Source organism: Ciconia boyciana, chromosome 26 (genome assembly GCF_034638445.1).
Source record: "Ciconia boyciana chromosome 26, ASM3463844v1, whole genome shotgun sequence".
Taxonomy (NCBI): domain Eukaryota; kingdom Metazoa; phylum Chordata; class Aves; order Ciconiiformes; family Ciconiidae; genus Ciconia; species Ciconia boyciana.
Genome location: NC_132959.1, coordinates 3,381,444 through 3,403,630, shown reverse-complemented (window position 1 = coordinate 3,403,630; position 22,187 = coordinate 3,381,444). Strand labels below are relative to the sequence as shown.

General features: G+C 67.2%; 4 protein-coding genes across 5 annotated transcripts; all 4 read left to right on the top strand.

Annotated features, from left to right (window-relative positions):
- Nucleotides 1–1,160: 1,160 nt before the first annotated feature.
- On the top strand, nt 1,161–2,104 carry LOC140644041 (serum amyloid P-component-like). The gene is made up of 2 exons (XM_072846503.1): nt 1,161–1,224; nt 1,485–2,104. The coding sequence occupies exons 1-2, from the start codon at nt 1,161–1,163 to the stop codon at nt 2,102–2,104; spliced, it is 684 nt and encodes a 227-aa protein (XP_072702604.1).
- An 800-nt stretch (nt 2,105–2,904) lies between these two features.
- Nucleotides 2,905–4,842, top strand: LOC140644040 (serum amyloid P-component-like). The gene is made up of 4 exons (XM_072846502.1): nt 2,905–2,958; nt 3,228–3,472; nt 3,672–3,841; nt 4,117–4,842. The coding sequence occupies exons 1-4, from the start codon at nt 2,905–2,907 to the stop codon at nt 4,710–4,712; spliced, it is 1,065 nt and encodes a 354-aa protein (XP_072702603.1). The 3' UTR covers nt 4,713–4,842.
- Nucleotides 4,843–5,747: 905 nt separating this feature from the next.
- On the top strand, nt 5,748–7,716 carry DUSP23 (dual specificity phosphatase 23). The gene is made up of 4 exons (XM_072846722.1): nt 5,748–5,907; nt 6,436–6,708; nt 6,951–7,132; nt 7,302–7,716. The coding sequence occupies exons 2-4, from the start codon at nt 6,439–6,441 to the stop codon at nt 7,327–7,329; spliced, it is 480 nt and encodes a 159-aa protein (XP_072702823.1). The 5' UTR covers nt 5,748–5,907; nt 6,436–6,438; the 3' UTR covers nt 7,330–7,716.
- A 1,927-nt stretch (nt 7,717–9,643) lies between these two features.
- On the top strand, nt 9,644–22,144 carry IGSF9 (immunoglobulin superfamily member 9). Of its 2 annotated transcripts, XM_072846792.1 has the most exons (20): nt 9,644–10,003; nt 10,290–10,481; nt 14,607–14,759; nt 14,897–15,048; nt 15,277–15,394; nt 15,574–15,715; nt 15,919–16,064; nt 16,248–16,390; nt 16,470–16,610; nt 16,773–16,889; nt 17,224–17,374; nt 17,528–17,651; nt 17,732–17,907; nt 18,039–18,289; nt 18,483–18,567; nt 19,028–19,198; nt 19,426–19,471; nt 19,872–21,251; nt 21,550–21,695; nt 21,876–22,144. In XM_072846792.1, the coding sequence occupies exons 1-20, from the start codon at nt 9,952–9,954 to the stop codon at nt 22,076–22,078; spliced, it is 4,089 nt and encodes a 1,362-aa protein (XP_072702893.1). In that variant the 5' UTR covers nt 9,644–9,951; the 3' UTR covers nt 22,079–22,144. The 2 variants fall into 2 exon arrangements, with proteins under 2 accessions (XP_072702893.1, XP_072702894.1); XM_072846793.1 differs by lacking the exons at nt 9,644–10,003; nt 10,290–10,481; nt 14,607–14,759; nt 15,919–16,064 and having other exon boundaries at nt 14,909–15,048.
- The last annotated feature ends 43 nt before the right edge of the window (nt 22,145–22,187 follow it).

The following is a 22,187-nucleotide window of genomic DNA, read 5'->3' as shown; positions in this document are numbered from 1 at the left end:
AGCTGAGGGACGGGAAGCGAGAGGCGTGTGCTCCTCGTGCTTCCAAATTAGCAGGAAAAGTTCATAATGAAGCTCTGCAGTGTATGAGCAGGAAGTGGGGTGATTCATATCCAGCACTGGAGGCATCTGAGCCATGTTCCACGAGGGACGGCCGCGTGCAGTCACAAGGCACACAGGATGCGAAACGGGTGTGGATGGAGAGCTGGGAGGGCGATGGAGGGGCATGAGCCTGTGGCCGGGAGCTGCCCGCCCACGGGGTCTGGGGCTGGCACGGCAGCACACAAGGAGCTGCCCCGGCTGAGCCAAGTCCTGTGGAACCTCGGGGCTCATTCCTGGTAAACTGAGGGACTGACTCGGTGGGGAGCAAGCCCACATCATTCCCAAAAAGGGGGTGGCCACCCACAGCCGAGAGCATCCCACTGTTGCCCTGCCACCCATCCCCCCCATGCAGCGGCTCCACATCCCCAGCCCAGACCCCTTGCCCAAAAGCCAGCCCAGCACCATCACTACGGAGCCCAGAGCAGATGAAATCCTCCCCCTTCCCAACCAGGCTGCACCCGGGTGGGGGGCACAGCGTGCTGTGCACTGGGCCCATCTGCTCGCAGGACACGTGGATGCCCTCAGAGGATGCCCAGGCCATGGACATCCTCAGGGAACACCAGACCCTCAGCCACTCAGCTTTGCTGTGGGTTCTTCTGCCACCTGCTGCTCACGGCTCCAGCTTCGGGCTCTGCCTCTTTGGCCAGGACTGGGCGAGCAGAGCCCGGGGGCATGCCCGAGAGCCGCGGGTCAGGGTGGGGGGGCCGGGTGCAGCTTCCCCTGTGCCTCTCAGACAAGCCAGGATCAAACCGGGTTGCTCCCACAGGGGGGCTGCCTGGGGGGGGGTGAGACAAGAGGACCGAGGTGAAGCCCCGCGGCCAGGGTGGGCACATGCCTGGGGCACAGCTCCAAGGGGAGCCCCGTGCAGGCAGGCGACCTAGGGTCTTGTGGCACGGCCGCGTGACAGCATGAAATCGCTCCTCCCAGGCATGCCACGCTGCTGGGGACAGGACTGGGGGGGGATGTGGCTCCCCTCCCACCCTCCAGCCCATAAACCCAGCAGGCAGCAGCCCTGCACCGAAGCAGCTCCTCTCCGGGCACTGACTGCAGCACCCAGGACCATGGGCCAGTTGCAGCTCTGGCTTGCTGTCCTGGCTGGGCTCTCGGGGATCGTGGCCCAGGAAGGTAGGGGCAACAGTGGGGGACAGGAGCCGGCACAGGGTGGGGCAGGTCCAGGGGGGATGTGGCAGCAGCTCTCAGAGCCTTCTGCTTCGTGCCAGAGCCACGTCAGCAGGGCTGGAGGATGCTGGAGCAAGGCTGGGGTTAGCAGAGGGGATGTCAGGGATGCGGAGTCACCCAGGGAGGACAGAGGAAGGGTCAGAGGCAGTCAGAGGGGGCTGCAGGACACCCCAACCTCCCGCCATGTCCGCTCTCTTGTCCCCCAGACCTGTACCGAAAGGTGTTCATCTTCCGGAATGACCCCAGCAATGCCTATGTGGTGCTGAGGGCCAAGCTTGAGCAGCCGCTGCAGAACTTCACCGTGTGCCTGCGGTCCTACACCGACCTGACCCGGCCCTACAGCCTCTTCTCCTACGCCACCAAGGTGCAGGACAACGAGATCCTCCTCTTCAAGCCCAAGCCCAGCGAGTACCGGCTCTACGTGGGCGGCAAGTTTGTCACCTACCGTGTCCCTGAGGGCCGCGGGGACTGGGAGCACGTCTGTGCTAGCTGGGAGTCGGCCACTGGCATCACCGAGTTTTGGCTCAACGGGAAGCCCTGGCCCCGCAAGGGGCTGCAGAGGGGCTACACGGTGGGGGCGGAGGCAGCCATCCTGCTGGGGCAGGAGCAGGACACCTTCGGGGGTGGCTTCGACGTCTACAATTCCTTCTCGGGCGAACTGGCTGACATCTACCTGTGGGACGTGGGGCTGTCCCCAGACAAGATGCGAGCCGCCTACAATTCCCTGCGCCTGCCGCCTGCTGTCCTGGCCTGGAAGAGCCTGAGCTACGAGGTGAAAGGTGATGTGGTGGTGAAACCCCGGCTCCGGGAGGCGCTGGGGCCATGAGAGCCGGCCGGGTCCGGGGCTGGGGCGGCCTCAGCCCCCATTCTTCCCTCCCCGTCCCCATCATCCCTTTGCCTCTACAACCTGCCAAGAAGAAAGTGCCGTCTGCATGCCCCAGCCAGGGAGCTCCAGTTGGGACGGGGCTCGGACGGAGCTGGGGAGGGCTGGGGGCACCACTCAGCCTGGCAGGGTCACCCCGAGCACCAGCACCCGCCACCAACCCATCATCGACACCTGGGGCACCCTTTCCCTTCCCCACACCCCCCGAGCTGCCCCATGGCTGGCTCCCACATGGGCAGGATATGGATCCACCAGCTCCAGCTCCCAACCACACACGAAAAGGCAGAAGTAATTCTGGGACGAGCTGGCAGGGGCTCAGCACGAGCCCTTGGGGACGTGCGACCCATCCCTGATGGCTGTCCCCATGCACACCTGCCAACCCTGGGCTCCCTGCTGGTCCGCTGGGTCTGCAAGCTCCTGGGCAGGCAAACTGGCCCCAGGCCCCTCACCAGATTGCCAAACAGCCCTGTGGGTCAGTGTCCTCCAGGCACTTGGGGATGAAGGTCGCGGGCGAACGTCACCGTTGCGTAGCCACGCTCACCCTGGCACAGACCCTGAGCAGCCCCAGGGCCACGGCACAGTGGGTCTGCAGTTCCCCCTCACCGCAGAGGTGCCAGTAGCCAGGCTCTGCAGTGCCATGGGGCAGCTGTGGCTCTGCCTCCTCGCCCTCGCAGTGCTTTTTGGCCTCACTGCCCCACGAGGTAGGGATGGAGGGGCTGTGCCAGGACCCCCTTCTGGGTCCCATGGGTAGAGCAGAAGGTGCAGTGGGGAGCAGTGGGGAGCAGTGGATGCAGTGGGTATAGGGGGACATGCAGTGGTGTTGGCAGTGGGGAGCAGTGGGGCACCCTGAGCACTGCAGAGGGGCACAGCAGGCGCAGGAAGAGGCGTGGGGGTCACGCGGTAGCCGTGCAGTGGAGGAGGCACCCAGAGCTCTGGGCACAGCGCAGTGCGCTGGGGGTGCAGGGGAGTGCAGCAGGGGTGGGAGGAGGAGATGCGACAGCAGTGTAGTGAGAGCTGAAAGGGGCACCCTGAGCGCCGCAGCAGGGGCAGTAGTGGAGGGCGGTAGGGACACAACACTGGGCGCCACGAAGAGCGCCAGAGGGCTGTGGTGGGGGCAGTGGCAGGGACACGGGGCTCCCACAGGCTGGTGCAGCTGGGCCCATGGGTGGGAACAGGGAGACCCCTCCACCCAGCCTGGCCCTTTCCTCTGGGTGCTGCAGAAAAAGTCACCACCCAGATCCAGGCTCATCCGCTGGCGCCCACGCTGTACCACCAGCTGATGCTCTCCTGTGAGGTCACGGGGGACCCCGGGTAAGGTGCTCCCCACCCTCCCACAGCCTCTGGCACAGCACCGGCATGGGGCAGGCAGCTCCGGCATCCCCAGCCTCATGGGCAGCAGGAGAAGAAGGGGCTGGGGAGGGAGCACCATGGTCCCTCCATATCCCCCCATCCCTTGGCATGGCCACCCTGGGGTATCCACCCACCTGAAGTGACACACAGCCCGGCTCAGCCCCCAGGAGTTCCTGTGGGAGAAGGAAGGAAGTCACAGCCCCCTGCAGAAAGGCCCCAACAACATCCTCCTCTTCCCCTCCTTCAACAAGACCCACTTGGGCACCTATGTCTGCACAGCCACTGGCTCCCTGGGCGCTGCCGTGGCCACCTACAACCTGCGGATAAACGGTAGGGAGGGGACCAAGGGGATTGCTGGGGACAAGGGCTCTTCCCCTCCTTCCCACAGCTTGTCCTCACCGCTCCGTGCCCATGGCACCCTGTATCACAGCCCACGCATGGCTGGTCTTGGTGGTGGAAGCCACCTCTGGGTCTGATGCTGGATGCCACCTCCAGGTCGGTGGTGGCTTCCTCGCTTGCACGCTGCAACCCTGTTTCCCCTTGGGGGACTTGGCTGGATGCCTTTGCCGTGGCAGAAGCAGCCACCTCTTTCTCGCCTCTCCCAGACCTGGTGTACAAAGCGTTCGTGTTTCCCCAAGAGACCAAAGACTCCCACGTGCTGGTGAGGGCAAAGCTGGATCAGCCGCTGCAGAACTTCACCGTGTGCCTGCAGTCCTACACCGACCTGACCCGGCCCTACAGCCTCTTCTCCTACGCCACCAAGGTGCAGGACAATGAGATCCTCCTCTTCAAGCCCAAGCCCAGCGAGTACCGGCTCTACGTGGGGGGCAGGTTTGTGTCCTTCAGCATCCCTAAGAGCTTTTTGGCGAGCGAGCACGTCTGCGCCAGCTGGGAGTCCACCACCGGCATCGTGGGCTTTTGGTTCAATGGGAAGCCCTGGCCCCGCAAGGGGCTGCAGAGGGGCTACACGGTGGGGGCGGAGGCGACCATTGTGCTGGGGCAGGAGCAGGATGCCTTCGGGGGTGGCTTTGACACCCAGCAGTCCTACATGGGGGAAATCTCATCTGTGTATATGTGGGACACAGGGATCTCCACCTCGGGGGTGAGGGCGGCCATGCACAACAGCCCTGACAAAGCCCCCGTCTTCGGCTGGAGAAATTTCCCCTACCAGATCGTGGGTGAGGTGTACCTGAAGCCCTGACACCCGGTGCATGGTGTGGGACTGGTGTGCTCCTGCACTCTCACTCGTGGTGGCTGGCAAGCGCTGGGCGAGCCGTGCTTGCCCTGGGGGCTGTGTCGCTCCCCTTCCCTGCTATGTAACCCCCCCCCAAAGTCACCTGGCATCACATAAATGAAGAAATGTGTTTAAAAAGCAGCAACAGTCTTTGCTGGGCAAACTGAAGGCCACCAAAGCTCAGTGTGGCCCAGGTAATTGATTCGGGTTCAGAAAACTCATTAGGGCCAGGGTCAGCAGGAGAGAAGGAAGGGGGACAAGCCGTGGGACGGGGCTGCCTCCAGACCAGGGGCCCCACTCCCGTCCCAGGGACACCAGGGACACTGGGGCCGGGGACGAGTCGGGGGACAGAGGGGGCACTCCTTTGCCCAGGGCTGGGGGACATACACCCCCGCCAGTCCCCAAGCACAGAGTGGGGCTGGGGCCGGGAGGGGCAGCCCCGGGACAGCCCCGTGTCCCAGGGCCCCGGGGAGCACAGTCCCGGTGGCCCCGGGGGATGCAGTCCCGGAGCCCCCGGAGGGTGCAGTCCCGGAGCCCCGGGGGATGCAGTCCCGAAGCCCCGGGGGGTGCAGTCCCGGAGCCCCCGGAGGGTGCAGTCCCGGAGCCCCGGGGGGTGCAGTCCCGGAGCCCCCGGGGGATGCAGTCCCGGAGCCCCGGGGGGTGCAGTCCCGGAGCCCCCGGGGGATGCAGTCCCGGAGCCCCCGGGGGATGCAGTCCCGGAGCCCCGAGGGGTGCAGTCCCGGAGCCCCCGGAGGGTGCAGTCCCGGAGCCCCGGCGGGCGCAGTCCTGGAGCCCCCGGGGGATGCAGTCCCGGAGCCCCCGGAGGGTGCAGTCCCGGAGCCCCGGGGGGTGCAGTCCCGGAGCCCCCGGGGGATGCAGTCCCGGAGCCCCCGGAGGGTGCAGTCCCGGAGCCCCGGGGGGTGCAGTCCCGGAGCCCCCGGAGGGTGCAGTCCCGGAGCCCCGGCGGGCGCAGTCCCGGAGCCTCGCCGGTGCAGCCCCGGAGCCCCCGGGGGATGCAGTCCCGGAGCCCCGGCGGGCGCAGTCCCGGAGCCCCGGCCGGCGCGGCCCCGCCGCTGGCGGACGGTCCCTGACTGCCTGCGCCGCCGCTCTTTGCAGACGCTCTCCGGGCCCCGCTCCGCTCCGCCGCCGCGCGGCCTCCCCGGTACGGCGGGGCGGGAGGGGCCCGGGCCCGCTGGGGGCGGCCTGCGGGGATCGGCCGGGCCGGGGCGGGCCGGGGAGGGCGAGGCAGGCCGGGCCGGTGCGGGGCCCCGCTCGGGGGCAGGCCGCGGGGGCCGGGGCCGGGCGGTGAGGCCTGCGCGGGGCTCCGGCCGGTGCGGGGCTGGCGGGGCAGACGGGCCTGGGCGGCGGAACGGGCCGGGGGATCTCGGGGGCCCTGAACTGCGGGTCCTGGGGGCCTGGCCACGTTCTCCGGGGGGGGTGGTACTGGGGGGCCTGGGGGCCTGGCCAGGGGGTCCCAGGGGGCCTGAGCTGAGGGTGTCAAGGGGTCCTGGCCAGGAGTCCTGCCCTGGGGGTCCTGGGAGGTCTGGCCATGGTCTCCTGGGGGGCCTGAACTGGGGGTCCCAGGGGTTCTGGCAGTGGTCTCCCAAGGGTCTGGCCCAGCCGGCGTCCCCAGAGCAGCCCCGTCCCCAAGGAATGTGGCAGCGCAGGCCCATGGTGTCGGTCCCCGCAGGCAATGGGGGCATCCGAGCCCCCCAACTTCTCGTGGGTGGCGGAGGGGCGGCTGGCGGGCCTGGCCATGCCGCGGGAGCCGAGGCACTACCGGTTCCTGCTGGGCCAGGGTGTGCGGCACCTGGTGTCGCTGTCGGAGCGAGCACCCCCACACCACGGCTGCTGCCCCGCCATCCGGCTCCACCGGCTCCGTGTGCCTGACTTCAGCCCCCCGACACCCGGGCAGATCCAGAGCTTCCTGCAGCTGGTGGAGGAGGCCAACGCCCACGGGGAGGTATGGCAGGGGGCACGTCACACCGGGGAGGCAGCGCTGAGAGGGTGCGACACCGCAGGGGGGTGACACCTCAGAGGGGCAGGAGGTGGCACCCAGGGAGAGGTTACACCGAGGGGGTAACGCCAAGGGAGGCAACGCCTGTAACACCAAGGGGTGATGCTGGGGAGCGCGGGGCGGCTGCAGCAGGGACACCCGCATTGCCCCGTGCCAGTGCCAGCTGACGGTGCGGCACTGCTGGCCAGGCTGTGGCAGTGCACTGCATGCTGGGACACGGCCGGACGGGCACCATGCTGGCCTGCTACCTGGTGAAGGCGCAGAAGATGAGTGGTGGTGACGCCATCCGGGAGATCCGGCGGCTGCGGCCCGGCTCCATCGAGACGCGGGAGCAGGAGCAAGCCGTGATCCAGTTCTGCCAGCACGTTCGGTGGGTGCAGCCCCATGGCGGGGAGTCCTGTCTCTGTGTCACTCCCCTCCCCAGAGGGGGTCCCTGCACTGCGCTGGGGCCACGGCCCGTGGCGTTCTGGGCGCAGCGAGCAGGAGGGGAGCTGCGGGTCCCAAAGCCCCGCTCACCAGTGGGATCTGCCCCACCACAGCGCTGGAGAGGACGGCAAGGACGCATGAGCATGACCGTCTCCCTGGGGCAGCGTGTGCCAGATGGGTTCGATGGAGACAGTTGCTGCGAAATGGTGGGGTGCCTTTCCCAGCCCCAAGGTGCTGCCATCTGTCCCCTCCTGCATTAAAGGACTCTCCTGTGGCTTCTCTCCAGGGCTGTGTGTGGGGAACCGGTGGGCGGCACACGCGCTTGCAGCTTGCAGGGCTCCCTGCTATCCCGCTGCGCCGCCCAGCTTGGTCAGGAGCTGCAAGGGTCCTGGCTCTTGGGTCTCTGCCTGGCCTTGGCCCTTGGGGAACGTGAGCGGCTCCGCTTCGGACACCGGCAGGCAGGCCCCAGAGCTGGTCGCCCGCCAAAGCGGTGACGCTGCCTGGAGGGTGGCAGCCGTGTCAGCGCGTGGGGGCCGGCCCGGGACGTTAATGCTTAAAGTAAAGCTTAGACGGAATTTAGGCATCTCTGTCCAAAAGTCCAATCCTGAAAATCTCTTCTCAGCTGCTCCTAACCTTGGTGGCATTTAAATCCTAAGTGCAAGAAGTGTCACCGTCCCTGTTCCTGGGCATGTGGCACATGGCTGGGAGTGTCTGGCACTCACTGGGCACGAGCACCGTGTCCGCACCCTGGGCTGGTGGGGCCATCGCCCCTGCCAGGCAGCTTGACAGCCCCCAAACATTGCTCTGAAACCCCAAAATGTCATCGTCTTCCCTCAGGAACGAAGTACCCGGGTGGTGGCACCGGGCACTGCTGACAAAAAGGCTGTGCCCTGCTGAGAGCCGTGGCTGGGGGCGACTGACTGTCTTGGGACGGCTGTAGCACCCTGGCGTCTGCCCCTCTCCTGGACCCTGCTCCTCCCGCAGGGCTTGGGATGGGACCAGCAGGGATGGAGGAGGTGACTGGGAGGGGTCTTCACTGCAGGGTGTGGGGCACCCCAAAAAGCAGGATGAAAGCAGCCCCCAGCTCTGCCCAGTGCCCCGTGGCCCTTCCCCGGTGGGGATTCAGGAAGCACCCGTGTCCCATGAGCGATGCCATGGCTCTGGTGGGCTGTGACATGACACCAGGACATGGGGCTGTCCGGGGGTGCTCAACTCTGCCTGCACCCCTTGCCTGGGGCACGAGTGCCTGGTGGGGGCCCCAGCCCTTCGCTGGGGGACAGGGACGGGGACTATGGGGATGGGGACGATGGGGACGGGGCAGCGCTGTCCAGCTGCAGTGCCTAAGCCCGCAGGAGCCGCAGGACTCACATGGGCCCGTGAGATGCAGGAAAGCAGCTTAACCGCAGAATTATTTACTTTAACTCCTCTTGCTTTAGCTCTGTCCTTAATAGTCCCCCAGGCTCAGGGGGCTGGGCCAGGCCGGGCCGACGAGGGGACCACAGACCCCCCTGCCCCAGGGGAGGGGGGCCAGGACAGGGGGCTTTGCCCCAGCATCCCTGACCCAGTGCTCGGTGCCGCTCCTGGGACTCGGTTGTGCCACAGAGCAGGGCCTGGCACGGCGCATGCGGTCCGTCATGGCCACGCTCAGCCCTGGATGCCAGGCTCCATTGTGGCGACGGGACGCAGGGGATGTCCCCTCCCTGGCCAGCCCCTGTCCCAGGAGGCCTTCCAGAGCCCCCTGCCTGGCGGGCAGCCCAGCTCCAGCTCAGCCTGGCGGGATGGTGAAACCGCACCGGTGGCCGTCCCCGCACCGGGGATACATTTAGGATGGGATTAGAGAGGTGACGGCCGAGGTGGGGACGGGCAGGTGGGGAGCCCTGGCATGACGGCGGTCATGGGGGTGCCCCATGCTGGCACGTGCGCTGCCTCCCGGCTGCGGGGCTGGGCACAGTGTGGTATGGCACAGCTCGGCATAGCATGGTGCAGCATGGCATGGCATGGCTCAGCACAGCATGTCTTGGCATGGTATGATATGGTGTGGTATGGCAGGGAAGGGTTCGGCATGGCACGGCTTGGCATAGCACGGCACAGCTTGGCACAGCAGGGCTCAGCCTGCAGCAGCCCCGCGTAGGCACCGTACATTGCCGATGCTCCCAGCCTGGCAGCGTGCAGGCACACCTGTGTCACACACGCCTGTGTCACGCACACGCCCCGTGCCCGTGTCCCACGGGTGTATCACACCCGTACCCCGCAGCAGCGTCCCACCCTGCTGCCCGCCCCCTGCCCACCCGTGCCCCTCCCCTCCCGCCGGAACTACAACTCCCAGCAGCCCTCGCGGCTCCCGCTGCGCCGCTCCGCCATTGGCCGCCTCGGGGGCGCCCGGCGACGGGCTCGCGATTGGCTGTCCCCCTGGCAACGGGCGGGGCGGGGCGGGGCGACGGGCGTGGCCCGGGGCGGCCCCTCCCGGCGCCGCGGGCTTGTTTGCGGCCGCCCGGCGACAGGCATGAGGAGCGGCGGGACGCGGAGCCGCCAGCGCCCCCCGCCCGGGGCCGGTGCGCCGTGGGCAGCTCGGCGGAGCCCGCCGGTCCGCGGGCCCTGAGGCGTCGGTCCCCGGTGGCCAACTGCTGACCCCCGGCCGCCCGCCGCCGCTCGGTCTCTCGCCGCCGCTCGGTCTCTCGCCGCCGCTCGGTCTCTCGCCGCCCGCCCTCCCCGCCCCGTCCCGCCGGGGCCGCCGCGGGAGCCGCCTGAGTGGGGACCTGGGCTATGCGGTGGTGGCTGCGCGCCGCCGTCCTCAGCCTGCTCGCCGGCGCTGAGGGTAAGGGGCCGCCGTCCTGCCCGCGGCGGAAGGGCCGAGGCGGGGCGGGAGCTCGAGGCCGGGGCGGGAGCGGCCGCACTGCCGGCGGGGCCGGTCTGGCCGGTGCCGGGCCCCCGGAACGCGGGCGGCGGCGGGGACAGCGCGCGTGGCGCCGCTCCCGACGCCGCGGGGCCGGGGGCGGCCGGTGCTGCCGGCTGGGAGGGGGTCGGCGGGCGGGGGGGCTCGGGGGGAGGACGGCCTCCCGTCCCGCCGGCGGGGCTCACCCCTCCCGCCTTGGTCCCGGCAGGCAGCGGCCAGAGCGAGTCCCAGGTCGTGGTGGGGCGTGTCGGGGAGAGCACGGTGCTGGGCTGCGACCTCTTGGACGCCCAGGAGGCCCGTCCCCCTCTCTACGTGATCGAGTGGGTCCGCTTCGGCTTCGTCCTCCCCATCTTCATCAAGTTCGGGCTCTATTCGCCACGAGTGGACCCGGAGTACATCGGTAAGTCCTGTGGCCGGGGTGCCACAGCGATGGGCGGTTGTGGAGTCCTGGGGGGCTCTCCTGGCCCCAGCCCCTGGGCTGGGACTGGCCTGGGGCAGCACGCGAGGCGGGCCGGGCTGGCTCCGGTGTCTTGCATCCCCGCTCTCCTTAGCTGGGCCCCAGCTGAGGGCTGCTGCTGTCAGACCGCATTAATCACGCTCCTGGGGCAGTGGGGAAGCGCAGGGCTCTCCCTCTGGCCCCGAGTGGCAAAAGGGGACGTTGTGGGGCTGGGGAGGTCCCTGTGGGCAGGGCAGAGTCCCCTCCTTGCGCAGCAGCTCCAGGGATGGCCGGACCAGGAGGCAGAAGGCCTGTGGACACCCAGCAGACGCAGCCCTTGGCCCAGCTCAGCAGCGGGAGGGATCCCCGCCGGGATGGAGGGTGGGAGAAGCTCTCCAGGCAGGAGGCTCCCAGCATGCCAGCCGTTGCTCTCATCACCTTCGCCTCTGGCTGCTGGGGCCTCCTCCAGCACTACCCACTTGAGAACGGGGACAGCTGAATGCCCACTTGCCTGTGCCTGGGCTGCAGCATTGTGGCAATGCCTGCTGCGCTGCCCTGGCTCTCCCATCCTGCCTGCTGTGCCGGACCGGGGCTGGTGACACCAGGGTGCCCCGTGCCAGAGGCCTTGGGTGCCCAGGCACTGCCACGCTGCTGCCTCAGCCCATGCTGGTCGCTTGAAGGTTGAGCCTGAGGAGGGGATTTTGGTGAAGATGCTAATTGGCGGTGCTGGGCTGGCTGGGATTTGGAGCAAAGCTGTGCTAGGGAAGGGCTGCAGCGTGGGAGGGGGATATTCTCCTCTTGACGGGATATTTAAAGTGAAGTGGTGGCAGACCTTGAGGGATCCCTGTGAGCGTGGAGGTGAAGACAACAGAAGCGTCCCTCGAGGATGGGGATGGCTGGGGAGAAGGGGAACGGCTGGCAGCTGGCCGGTGTTTTGGGCTGAGCCTGGCCCCGACAGCCTGTGGCAGGGGCACACCGAAAACCCTTCCACAGGATGGGATGGGGAGGGCTGGAGTGCCAGACTGTGCCTAGGTCAGGAGCTTGCCCCTGCCGCCGAAACCGGCCCTTGCCTAAAAAATGCACGGCAGGCTGAGGTTTGAGCCAACCCCTCTCCTGCCTGGCCGCGGGCAGAGCAGTGCTGTCTCTTCCCGAGCTGCACAGAAGACCGATTTCGGGGCACGCCTCGGCCTCTCTCCGCTGCCGGCCCGTGCACAGGGACATCTTTGCTCTGCAGCCAGCCCTGAGCTGGCTCCGTGGGACCTGTGGTGACAACAAACCCTCCAGCGATGACAAGGCACCTGCTTTCCCTGGAGGCCCGGGCCGGGCTCCTGTTACCTGAGCCCCGGCATTGCAGGGCCCCTCAGCTGCAGGAGCTCGGGTTACCCAGAAGGGGCCCGGCAGCACCCTGCCTGCTCCTGCCTGCGCTGCCCTCAGCCCTCCCCCTTGTCCCTGCTGCCAGCGTGGCCCTGGGGGGCTGTGGGAGCAGGTCGGCCTGCTCTGGGATCAGCACTGGGGGGGGGTGGATCCGTGCTGGGGTTATGTGCTGGGGGAAGGGGTCTGGTGGCAGTAATGAGGACGAGGTGGGTGGGCAGGGGGGCTGTCGGCTGTCACCATGGCAGCGGGGTGGCTTGTTTTCAGTCCTCTGGGGGACTGGGAAGGCATGGAGGGAAGGGCAGGGGCACAGGGTAAGGGCGAGGGCAGCCCCTCCTTCCTGCCCTTCCCAGGCAGAGCAGATCAGGTGTCACCCAGAGGGGCTGGGGAGCCCCTGCTGTCACCCATATCCCTCATGGGGCAGTTTGGGGCGTCCTGGGGATGGGGTGGGCTGCAGCCACCTCCGTAAGAGCCCTTGGGTTGCTTGGGGGAATGGGGTTGGCTCTCCCCCAGGTGCCACCATCCCCCATGGTGTCATGGGCCACTGTCCCCTGCTGTCGGCTGGCCTGGAGCGGGGCCGGTGGTCCCTGGCTTGACTGCCTGCTCAGGCACACCATCCCCGGTGGCAAACGCAGCGGCTGGGGCTGCAGCCCCCTTTGTGTCCCTCTGAATGGCGGTTGCCAGGCACTGGGGGATGCTGGTCTGGAGGGCAGTGGCGGTTTTGTTATCGGCTGGCTGGTGGAAGAGGAGGAGGGGGCTGGGGCCAGCACGGGGGATTAGGGGGAGGCTGGGGGATGTCCCCACGGAGCACTCTGATCCCTTCCAAAGGGATCTTTGTTTTGGAGCCTGCTGCTCCTGCCCTGCTCCTGGGGCTGTGAGCTGGCAGCTGCAGGCAGGGATGGGGTTTCCTGGAGCTGCCCTGCTTCCCAGGGCTTAATGTGGGAGCTGGCTCTGGGGTGAGGGGTGAGAGGACCCGTTGTCCCACAGGTGTTTTGCCCGTGGGTGGCTCCCATCCCTCTCGCTGCTCCTGCCACTCCCCTCGTGTTCGAGGTTTGCCTGGGCCGTCGCTTTGTGCTCCCAGTGAGGAATGCTGCCAGTGGCACCTGGATATGTCTCCTGCTGCAGGAGATGCCGTTGGGTCTGTGGTAGAGCTGGCCATGAGGAGGGGTGGGAGATGTGGTGGATGGCTGCAGTGGCCGGAAGAAGCTCCGAGTGCTGTTGGGAAGGGTTTGCGTGTGTTTGTGTGCTGGGTTCACACAGGGCTGCATGGCCCCAGCACTTGGCATGCCATCCTGTCCCTCAACTGCCTAGCCTCTGTGCCCAAACCAGCCTGCCTGGGTCCCACTGCTCCTCTTCCTCCTCCTCGCCAGGCTGGTCTGGCAGGATGCAGCCTCCCACTGCTGGTAGCACCAGCACGGTGCCTGGCCTGGGCTCCGGTGGCTTGGGCAGCACATGGGGACCCACCTGTGACACCGAGCTGATGGAGGGGGGAGGTTTAGCAAAACTTGCTTTGTTGGAAACACTTCAGGAAGATGCTGGTCCCGGAGAGCTCTGGGATGTTGACAGGAGCATCATGGGCCACGCCAGGGCCGAGAGCTGCGTGCAGTGCTGCCACCGCTGTGGCTGTGGCCCCGCTGCAGCATGCTGGGAGCGAGGCCACCCTGGGCAATGGCATGCCTGGGGCTAAACCCTCGTCCCCAGCCCAGAGCAGCTCTCCGGGCCGTGGGTGTCTGCAGTGGGGTCGGGGGCGCGTAGCCCCATGGGTGCCAGGGCAGTGGATGCTGCTGGCTGTGTACCCTGGCCGGGGCTGAGCCAGTTGCCTGCTGCACGCCTGAGCCGATTATGGCTCTGATAATAGCCCAGGGGATTAAAGGGCTGTGCTTGCTGTCGCTTTGCGCCCTTATCCTTCTCCTCATCAAAGAGGGCATGGGGCGTGGGGCCGCTGCCTGCTCAGCGTGAGGGCCCCACAGCCCAGGAGAGCCCCCCCACTGCCATGCCCCTCGAGGGGTCTGTAGCGCTCGTCCCTGCAAGGTGGCCGAGGGGTTTGGCCTCAACCCCCCCTGTGCCACAGGGAGAGGGGATGGTGTGGGGGTGCCCAGGGCTTAGGAGGGCTCCTAAGGGTGAGACGGCCGGGGGGTCTCCCTGGGGAAAGGGCAGCTGAGGCTGCAGGGGAACGGTCCCTGAAAGGCAAGGGGGAAGGGTGAGGGGAGGGATTTTGCAGGCAGGCTGGCAGGTTGAGGGGGAGGCAGAGGGGGCGGTGGGACCAGCTCTCTTGCCCAGCTACTGGGAGCAATACTCAGGGTGCAGGGACACGCCTTGCTGGGGGTACCTGCCGAGACCACCCTACACAGGGGCGGGTGGCAGAGCCCACTACCACGTCCTCCCCTGTTTCCCCGACAGTAGCAGAACGTGTAGTGCTAAATGTCGGTGTGACCAACTTCCGCTGCAGCGCGGCTGCCCTGGCTTTTGTCCCAAAGCCGTTCCCAGCCCCCTGCAGTGCTGGATGGAGGGAGAAGAAGCCCGAGCGTGGCCTGGCCACACGGGAAGACCCTGCTGCTGCCAAGTGGGCCAGTCGGCCCCGTTCCCCAGGGAAGCTGCTGAGCCTGTGGCAGGGGCAAGTGCTGCATGGGTGGGCACCCTGGGGAAGCGGGTGGCCCGGGGACACGGCTGCCCCTAAGCCAGCAGCACTGGCTGTGACAGCTGCTTCTGGGTGTGCAGGTCGTGTGCGGATTGAGGAAGGCGCCTCGCTGCGCATCGACCTCCTGCGTGCCGAGGACCAAGGCTGGTACGAGTGCCGCGTGCTCTTCCTTGACCGGCACAGCACTGACGCCGACTTCCAGAACGGCACCTGGATCCACCTCACCGTCAACGGTACCGTTTGATGCCACCCTTGGTCGCTCCTCTGCCCAGCACTAGCCAGGATCTCTCACGGCTGGGACTGGATCCACCGGTCTTCCAAGACCAGTTGAGCCACACCTAGGGGTGAGGGTCTGGACTTGTCTTTACAGCACCCCCCACCTTCCTGGAGACCCCTCCTGCATTCGTGGAGGTGCGGGACCGGGACACGCTGAGCCTTACCTGCACAGCTGTCGGCAACCCCCAGCCTGTTGTCATCTGGAAGAGGAGCGACCTGACTGTCCAGAGTGGGGACACAGTGCAGGTGAGGACGGCAAACCACCGGTTACCCCGCCGTGATGTGTCCCCCACCTTGGCCAGGGTCTCATGGGGCAGCCAGGCGTACAGAGCAATGCGACTCTGCTTGGCTGGAGTGGGCACCCGTCCCCACCGTGGTGGCACCCACCTCCTGCATGGGCCCTGCCCACAGCACCACGTTCCTGAGAGTGTCCTGTCCCTTGGTGGCCGTGCCACGCGCCCGGTGCCATTGCAGGTGCGGAACGGGACACTGAGCATCGCTGTAGTGGAGCGCACCAGCGCGGGCACCTACACCTGCCATGCTTCCAGCAAGGAGGGCACCATCACCCACACCACCCGTGTGCTCGTGCAGGGTAAGAGCGGGTGCTCTCCCAGCCCTGGCCGTGTGGGCCACCCCACTGGGTGCTGCCGCAGGGCACATAGGGAACCACGTCATCGGGGTTGGTTTTGGGGCAGGTATGATGGGCTTTGGGAGCAGCTGGGGCCATCCTCTGTCCCCATCCCTCACCGTCCCCTCTGCCCCACACTGCAGGGCCCCCCGTCATCGTGGTGCCACCCCAGAACATCACCGTCAATGTCTCCCAAGATGCCTTTCTGGTATGCCAGGCCGAGGCGTACCCGGGAAACCTCACCTACACCTGGTTCCAGGGCAGCAGCAACGTCTTCCACCTCAGGTACAGCAGGGACGGGGATGGCACTGAGGCAGCCACGAGCTCCCGCCTGTGGTGCTGGGGCCAGCAGGCTGCTGTGGCTCCACGAAACCTGGATCCGAGCACAATGGGCTGGCTGGGTGCATGGTGGGGGGGGTCACTCATCCCAGGGCGCTGGGGACGGTCCCAGCCACACCACTCGCCACTGCCCTCCCCTTCCCTTGCAGCCACCTCCAGGCTCGGGTCCGCATCCTGGTGGACGGGAGTCTCTTGCTGCAGCAAACAACCCCGGATGATGCCGGCAAATACACCTGCATCCCCAGCAACGGGCTGTGGAAGCCACCTTCTGCCTCAGCCTTTGTCACAGTGCTGTGTAAGAGTGCTGCAAGCCCAAGCCATGCTGTCACCGGCTCCGCTCATGGAAAGGCCCTGCTGGGCCAGCCCGGGGGGGGTCCCTGCAGGCCATAGTGGGAAGGGGGTGCCCCTTCATCTGCCACGGGGACCCAAGCTCCCTGCTGCCCTCACGCAGGCTCGGGTACCCTGTTTGTCCTCGCAGATCCAGCGCAGGTGACCACCATGCTCCCAGAAACCCACCTGCCCAAGGGGATGCAGGGTGTGATCCACTGCCCCACCAGGGCCAACCCCCCTCTGCTCTCCGTCAGCTGGACAAGGGACGGGCACCCGCTGGAGCTGGACAAGGTACCGCCGCTTGTGCCCTCCCCTGCCTTCCCGCCCCCCCCCGAGCCCCTCATCCTGACCCCATGCCCCCATTTCCCAGCTCCCTGGCTGGTCCGTGAGACCGGATGGCTCCATCGTCATTGCAACGGGGAACGACGATGTGCTGGGAGTGTACACATGTACCCCGTACAACAGCTATGGCACCGCTGGCGAGTCCCAGCCCACGCGTGTCCTGCTGAAGGTAAGACTGGGCGGGTGGGCACACTGCCCGAGCCCAAGCTGCTCCCAGCCTGCTGTGCCAAGCAGCCTGGGTGCAGCGCGTGCCTGTCGGCCTGCCCTGCCGTGGGTCTGCACCCCGTCCTGCCTGCCACCCAGCCCCGCACTGTGTGTGCCTGCCTTCCAGGATCCCCCCGCCTTCACCGTGCGCCCCAAGGAGGAATACTTCCAGGAGGTGGGCCGGGAGCTCATGATCCCCTGTGTGGCCCGTGGGGATCCCCCCCCAACTGTCACCTGGCTGAAGGTAGGAGCCAGCACTCCGGGGGACCAGCTGAGCCCTCCTGGGAGGTGGACGCTGCTTTTGGCCTCTGGGGCATCACTCTAGGGCAGTCCCTGTGGATGTTGCAGGATCGCATCTTTCCTGGTTCCTGTGGGAGAAGGGGCTCAGGGCACTTCACTTGTGTTGCCCTCTAAGAAACCAGGGCAAAAACCAGCCCCAGGGTGGTGGATCACATCAAGTCCTGTTTTCCCCGAGGACCTGGTGTTGCAGGGCCCACTGCAGAGCAAGCGTCCCAGCCCTGCGGTTGGGTGGGCTGGGTGGTCGCCCACCCCCAGCATGTCCGTGCCTTGCCATGCAGGTAGGCAGCGTGGGGAAGAGTGGTGCCCAGGTGGATGGGAACAGCAGCCTCGTCTTCCGCCCGCTTGTCAAGGAGCAGCACGGGGTCTGGGAGTGCACGGCCACCAACCAGGTGGCCAGCGTCAGCACTGCCACCTCTGTCCACGTGCTGGGTGAGTTGCCGGTCCCTGGTGGGCAGGCATTGTCCATGGGTGCTGGGCTGCCCTGGGGTGGACAGTACTGGATGGAAGGGGTGGAAAGGCCCCTTCACGGCTGTTGGCTGATCTGCCCGGTCTGATAGGTCTTCTCTCTGCTTCGCCTGCCAGGTACCAGTCCTCACGCTGTCACCAATGTCTCTGTGCTCCCGCTCCTGCTGGCAGCCAACATCTCCTGGGAGCCGGGGTTTGACGGAGGTTATTTCCAGAGGTTCAGTGTCTGGTACACACCACTGTGAGTCCCTGATGTGAGCAGGGTCTGGTGTCCCACCTAGGGGCCTTGGCTCTGGACTTACAGGTCCCACGTCTCCTCAGGGTGAAGCATCCACCCCGGGCCCATCATGACTGGGTGTCGCTCTCGGTGCCAGTAGGGGCTCAGCACCTCTTGGTGGAGAATCTGCAGCCAGACATGAGCTACCAGTTCAGCGTCCTGGCCCAGAACAAGCTGGGCAGTGGTCCCTTCAGCCAGATTGTCACCTCCATGCCCAAGGGTAAGAAGGGGCCCATGCACTCCCCAAAGCATCACCCGTCCCCCCAGAGCCCTCAAGCACCTGGGAGGCTCCTGTTTCTGCCCTGCTGCCCTCCGCATCAGCTCCCACACCAGTGTCCCCTTTCTCCTCAGGCTTCCCAGTGACCACAGTGCCTCCAGAGCCGCCAGCCATGACCATGCACGTCTTCCTGTCCCCGCCGCAGGCTCTGACTGCCAACGAGACTGTGCGCGGGGTCCTGCTGCAGTGGGAGCCCCCGGCTCAGTTCTCGGTGGCGCTGAGCGGCTACGCGCTGGAGCTGCGGCAGGACAAAAGCGGCTGGGAGGTGCTGGACCGGTCCATCCCCAGCACGAAGACCCAGGTCCTGGTGCCAGGACTCATCAAGGTGAGAATCTCACCGCGTGCTCCCTGGCTGCAGGGTAGCTCTGGGGGGATGCAGCAAGGGAGGGGGTCAGATCTGCATCGCTGCTACCTGGAGCTGGAGCATCTGGCGATGCCACAGAGCCACTCGGCTCTGCAGCCATGTGGGTTTGGCTGGCCACCGTGCCAACAAGGCTAATGGCCCTCTGCTCCCCCAGGACGCCTTCTACGAGTTCCGACTGGTGGCCTTTGCTGGCAGCTACATCAGCGATCCCAGCAATACAGTGAACGTCTCCACAGCAGGTAAGGCCTGGGCTGCCACCCACTTGCTCTTCCTGCCCTGGGGACAGAAGCCAGAGGTGTAAAGTGCCCAGCATGATCTAGGATCTTCCCAAACAGAAACCACTTCATGCTGCTCCCACCCCCAAGTGTCCCTGCTGCTAGACCAGGGGACACAGCACCCAGAGCAGGACACCCAAAGCTAACGCCACAGGAACACCCATCTCCACATGTGGATCTGGGGTGACTTCAGTCTCACTGACCAGGTAGCAGGAGAGCTCTGCACAGAGCATCCCTGCTCCTGGCATCTGGCATGGCGGAGGGCACGGGTCTGCGCAAAGGCGGACCAGCCCCAAGGGGCGAGAGAGCCGAGGCTTTGCTGTTTATCCCTGTGGTGCTGGCGACGTGAGGGAGGCTGTGCCTGCTGTGCTTGGCACGCTCTTCGGGTAACTGAGCCTCTGATGGTGTCTCCTGTCTGGCCCAGGCATGGAGGTGTATCCATCTCGCACCCAGCTGCCGGAGCTCCTGCCGCAGCCAGTGCTGGCGGGGGTCATTGGGGGGATCTGCTTCCTCAGCGTGGCTGTCATCTTCAGCACCATGGCTGCCTGCATCATGAACCGCCGGCGTGCCACCCGCATCCAGAAGCGAAGGCAAGGTAGGAGCTGGCTGGCTGGGTGCATGCACCTGGATCCCAGGGCTCCCAGAGAGCTCAAAGCACCGTGTGCAGGGCGGCAGGACACAGTGCCCAGGGAGGGGACAGGCCAGCCTGTGGCTGGGGGCCTCACCAGGGGCAGTAGTAGGGCTGAGTGGGTGCCGCCATCTCCTCATCGTCACTTTAAGTTGCTTGCCATGTGATCCCCTTGTGTTCTCATGACCTTCCAGATCCACCACTCGTCTTCTCCCCCAGCAAGAAGCTTCCACCTCCACAGTAAGTCATGCCATGCCATGCTCCCTCCCCATCCTGCTCCCTCCCTGTCTCACTGTGCTCCCTGTCATTCACTCGCTGCTGGCTGGGGGCAGAGGGACAGGCTGGGGGCAGCCACCCCCCGCCCCCACTGCCATTGGCCGAGGGCTGGCCGCAGAGGGGGTGTTAGGAGCGGGGTGCTGGGGTCAGGGTATGCCGTGGGGTAGGGCTCCCTCTGGGTGCTCCCTCTGGGGAGTTTTGGCTGAAGAAAGGATCAGAAAGCGCAGGAGCAGGCCTGTCAAGCCTGCAGCAGTGATGCAGGGTCACAGTACCTGCTGCCAGATGCAGGCACGCAGCCCAGGGGGCAGCCAGACAAGCCTGGAGCTGGGACAGGGGTGCTGCAGCAGCTCCCTTCTTCTTACAGCAATTCTCATGGCTCTGGTAGCCCAGACAGCACCGTGAAGCTGAAGCTGCAGCCATCTCCCTACCGGAGCCTGCGCCGGACGCTGCTGTGGGGTGAGAAGGCTGGCACCAGCCTGGGTCCCAGCATCGCTGGGACCGGCTCCCGGTACACTGTGTACGAGAGCCACGTCGGGGAGCACATGCCCCTGGAGCGGATCTGCCGCGGCCCCGATGGGCGCTTTGTGGTGGAGACTAACACGCGGCTGCAGGAGACTGGCTTCGAGGCGCTGCCCTACGCTGAGCCGGAGCCATACCCCCAGCGGGACCCCCCGGTGCCGCAGCCTGAGCCCTACCTCCAGCTGCCCGCAGAGGAGGAGGAAGAGCCTGTCTGGCACAAGGGGGTCTCGCTGCGCCCCCAGCCCGTGGCGCAGGCCCGCTGGGGAGCCCGGGCTGCCAGCTACCGCCGGGGCCGCTACTTTGGCTACGGCAGCAGCAGCCCTGTGGATGAGGCTGCGGCATTGTGCATCATCAACGTCAGCCCTGTGGCCTCTGCCACGACTCTGCCTTACAGCACCATGGAGGAGCTGCGTGACAGCCCCGGCAGCACCGGGCCCTGCCAGAGCACTGCCAGCGCCCTGTGGGACTCGCTGCCCCTCGAGGGCTCCCCCAGGCCGCCCCTCGGCCCCCCAGCCTCCCCCAGCCTCGGGTGCAGTCAGCAGCTGGCCGGCCCCCTGGCCCAGAGCGGGATCCTTCAGTACCTGAGCCTGCCCTTCTTCAAGGAGATGTGCGTCGACGGCGACTGGCCGCCCCCAGAGGAGCCGGCTGAGCCCAGCCATGCTGGCAGCCAGACGGAGCCTGCCGACAGCCCACCACCCACCCCGCCAGGGGCTGGGGGCTCCCTACAGCACGCAGGGCGGACGCTGTGCCCAGACTGCATTGACACGTGTGCCAACGCCACCTCCCCCCCAGCCACCACTTTCCTCAAGCCCCCCAGACTGCCGGTGGGTCCTGCCAAGGCCTCGCTGCCCGGCACTGTCACCTGGGCTGGCTCCCCCACCCCTGGGGCTGGCCCACAGCCCCCCACCCAGCTGGCTCACCACCTCCCCGCTGGCAGCGGCAGGACTGAAGCCATGCCCTCAGCCGCCACCGCAGAGCCCGGCTGGGCACCGGGCCGGCCGCCGGATCCTGCCCCCCTGGAGAAGCTGCCACGGGGCAGTTTGACCAGCCAGAGCAGTGGCCGGGGCAGCGCCTCCTTCCTGCGGCCCCCCTCACTGGCACCGTCCCTGGGGGGCAACTGCCTGGGCACCCCTCTCGGGGATGGGGGCAGCTGGCACAGTGGAGGCTCGGCGGTGGAGGAGGGCAGGGCAAGAACGGATCTGGCCCTCGGCGGCACTGGAAAGAGGTGAGCCGTGGGCAGGACGCCGGGGACGAGCCGGCTCATGCTGGGGCCGCTCCCAGCCTGTGCCACGGGGCTTGGCCGGGGTGTCCCAGCATGGAGCCGCCCCACTGCCTCCCAGCCCTCGTGGCACACCAGCCACTGCTCCTTTGGGACACCCCCCTATGGGGCTCCCAGCATCCCTGCCCCTGGGACCCACCCTAGCTCTCCCCACATCATCCCTGCCTGCCCTCACACACGCTGCCTGCTTCCCGCTGCGTCCCCACATCCCTGGGGGTGCCTGTCTTGACACCTGTCCCCACAGGAGGAACACCTCGGTGGACGAGAACTACGAGTGGGATGCCGAGTTCGCCCTGGAGTCGGACATCCTTGAGGCACTGCAGCTCTACCGCAGCGGGGACCCGGCACGGCCCGTCTCCACCATCGCCCTGCGCGACCTGGAGCGGCAGAGTGAGTGCAGCACCCCCGGACCCCCCCGACCCTCACGGCCCTGCGGGGCTGACCCCCGCCCTCCCCAGGGCGGGGCCATTGGAAAAAGGGGGTGGCGGGGCCCTTTGGCACCCACATCCCTGGGGGTGGACGCGCGGGCGGGTGACGCGGCCGGGCTGGATGCTGCCTGTCTCCCCGCAGAGCCCGGCGGCGGCTCCTCCCCGGTGAGCTCGGTGTCGGCGGAGGCGTTGGCAGCGGCGGGCGGCCCCCCAGAGCGCGGCACGGCCTTGCGCCAGGAGCTGGCGGCGTCCCGGCGTCGCAGGGAGGTGGCCCAGCAGCGGCGGCAGCGCCCGGGCCCCCCCAGGTGCTGTGCTGAACGCTTGGAGCTGGCCACGCTGCTCTAGGGACCCCCGGGCCCCCCCGGGCCGAGGGAGAAGGATGTTGGCGTGGAATAAAGAGGCGTGAGAGCAGCGCTGGCTCGTGTGTGGCAGGGGGACGGGTGCCCGGCACCCC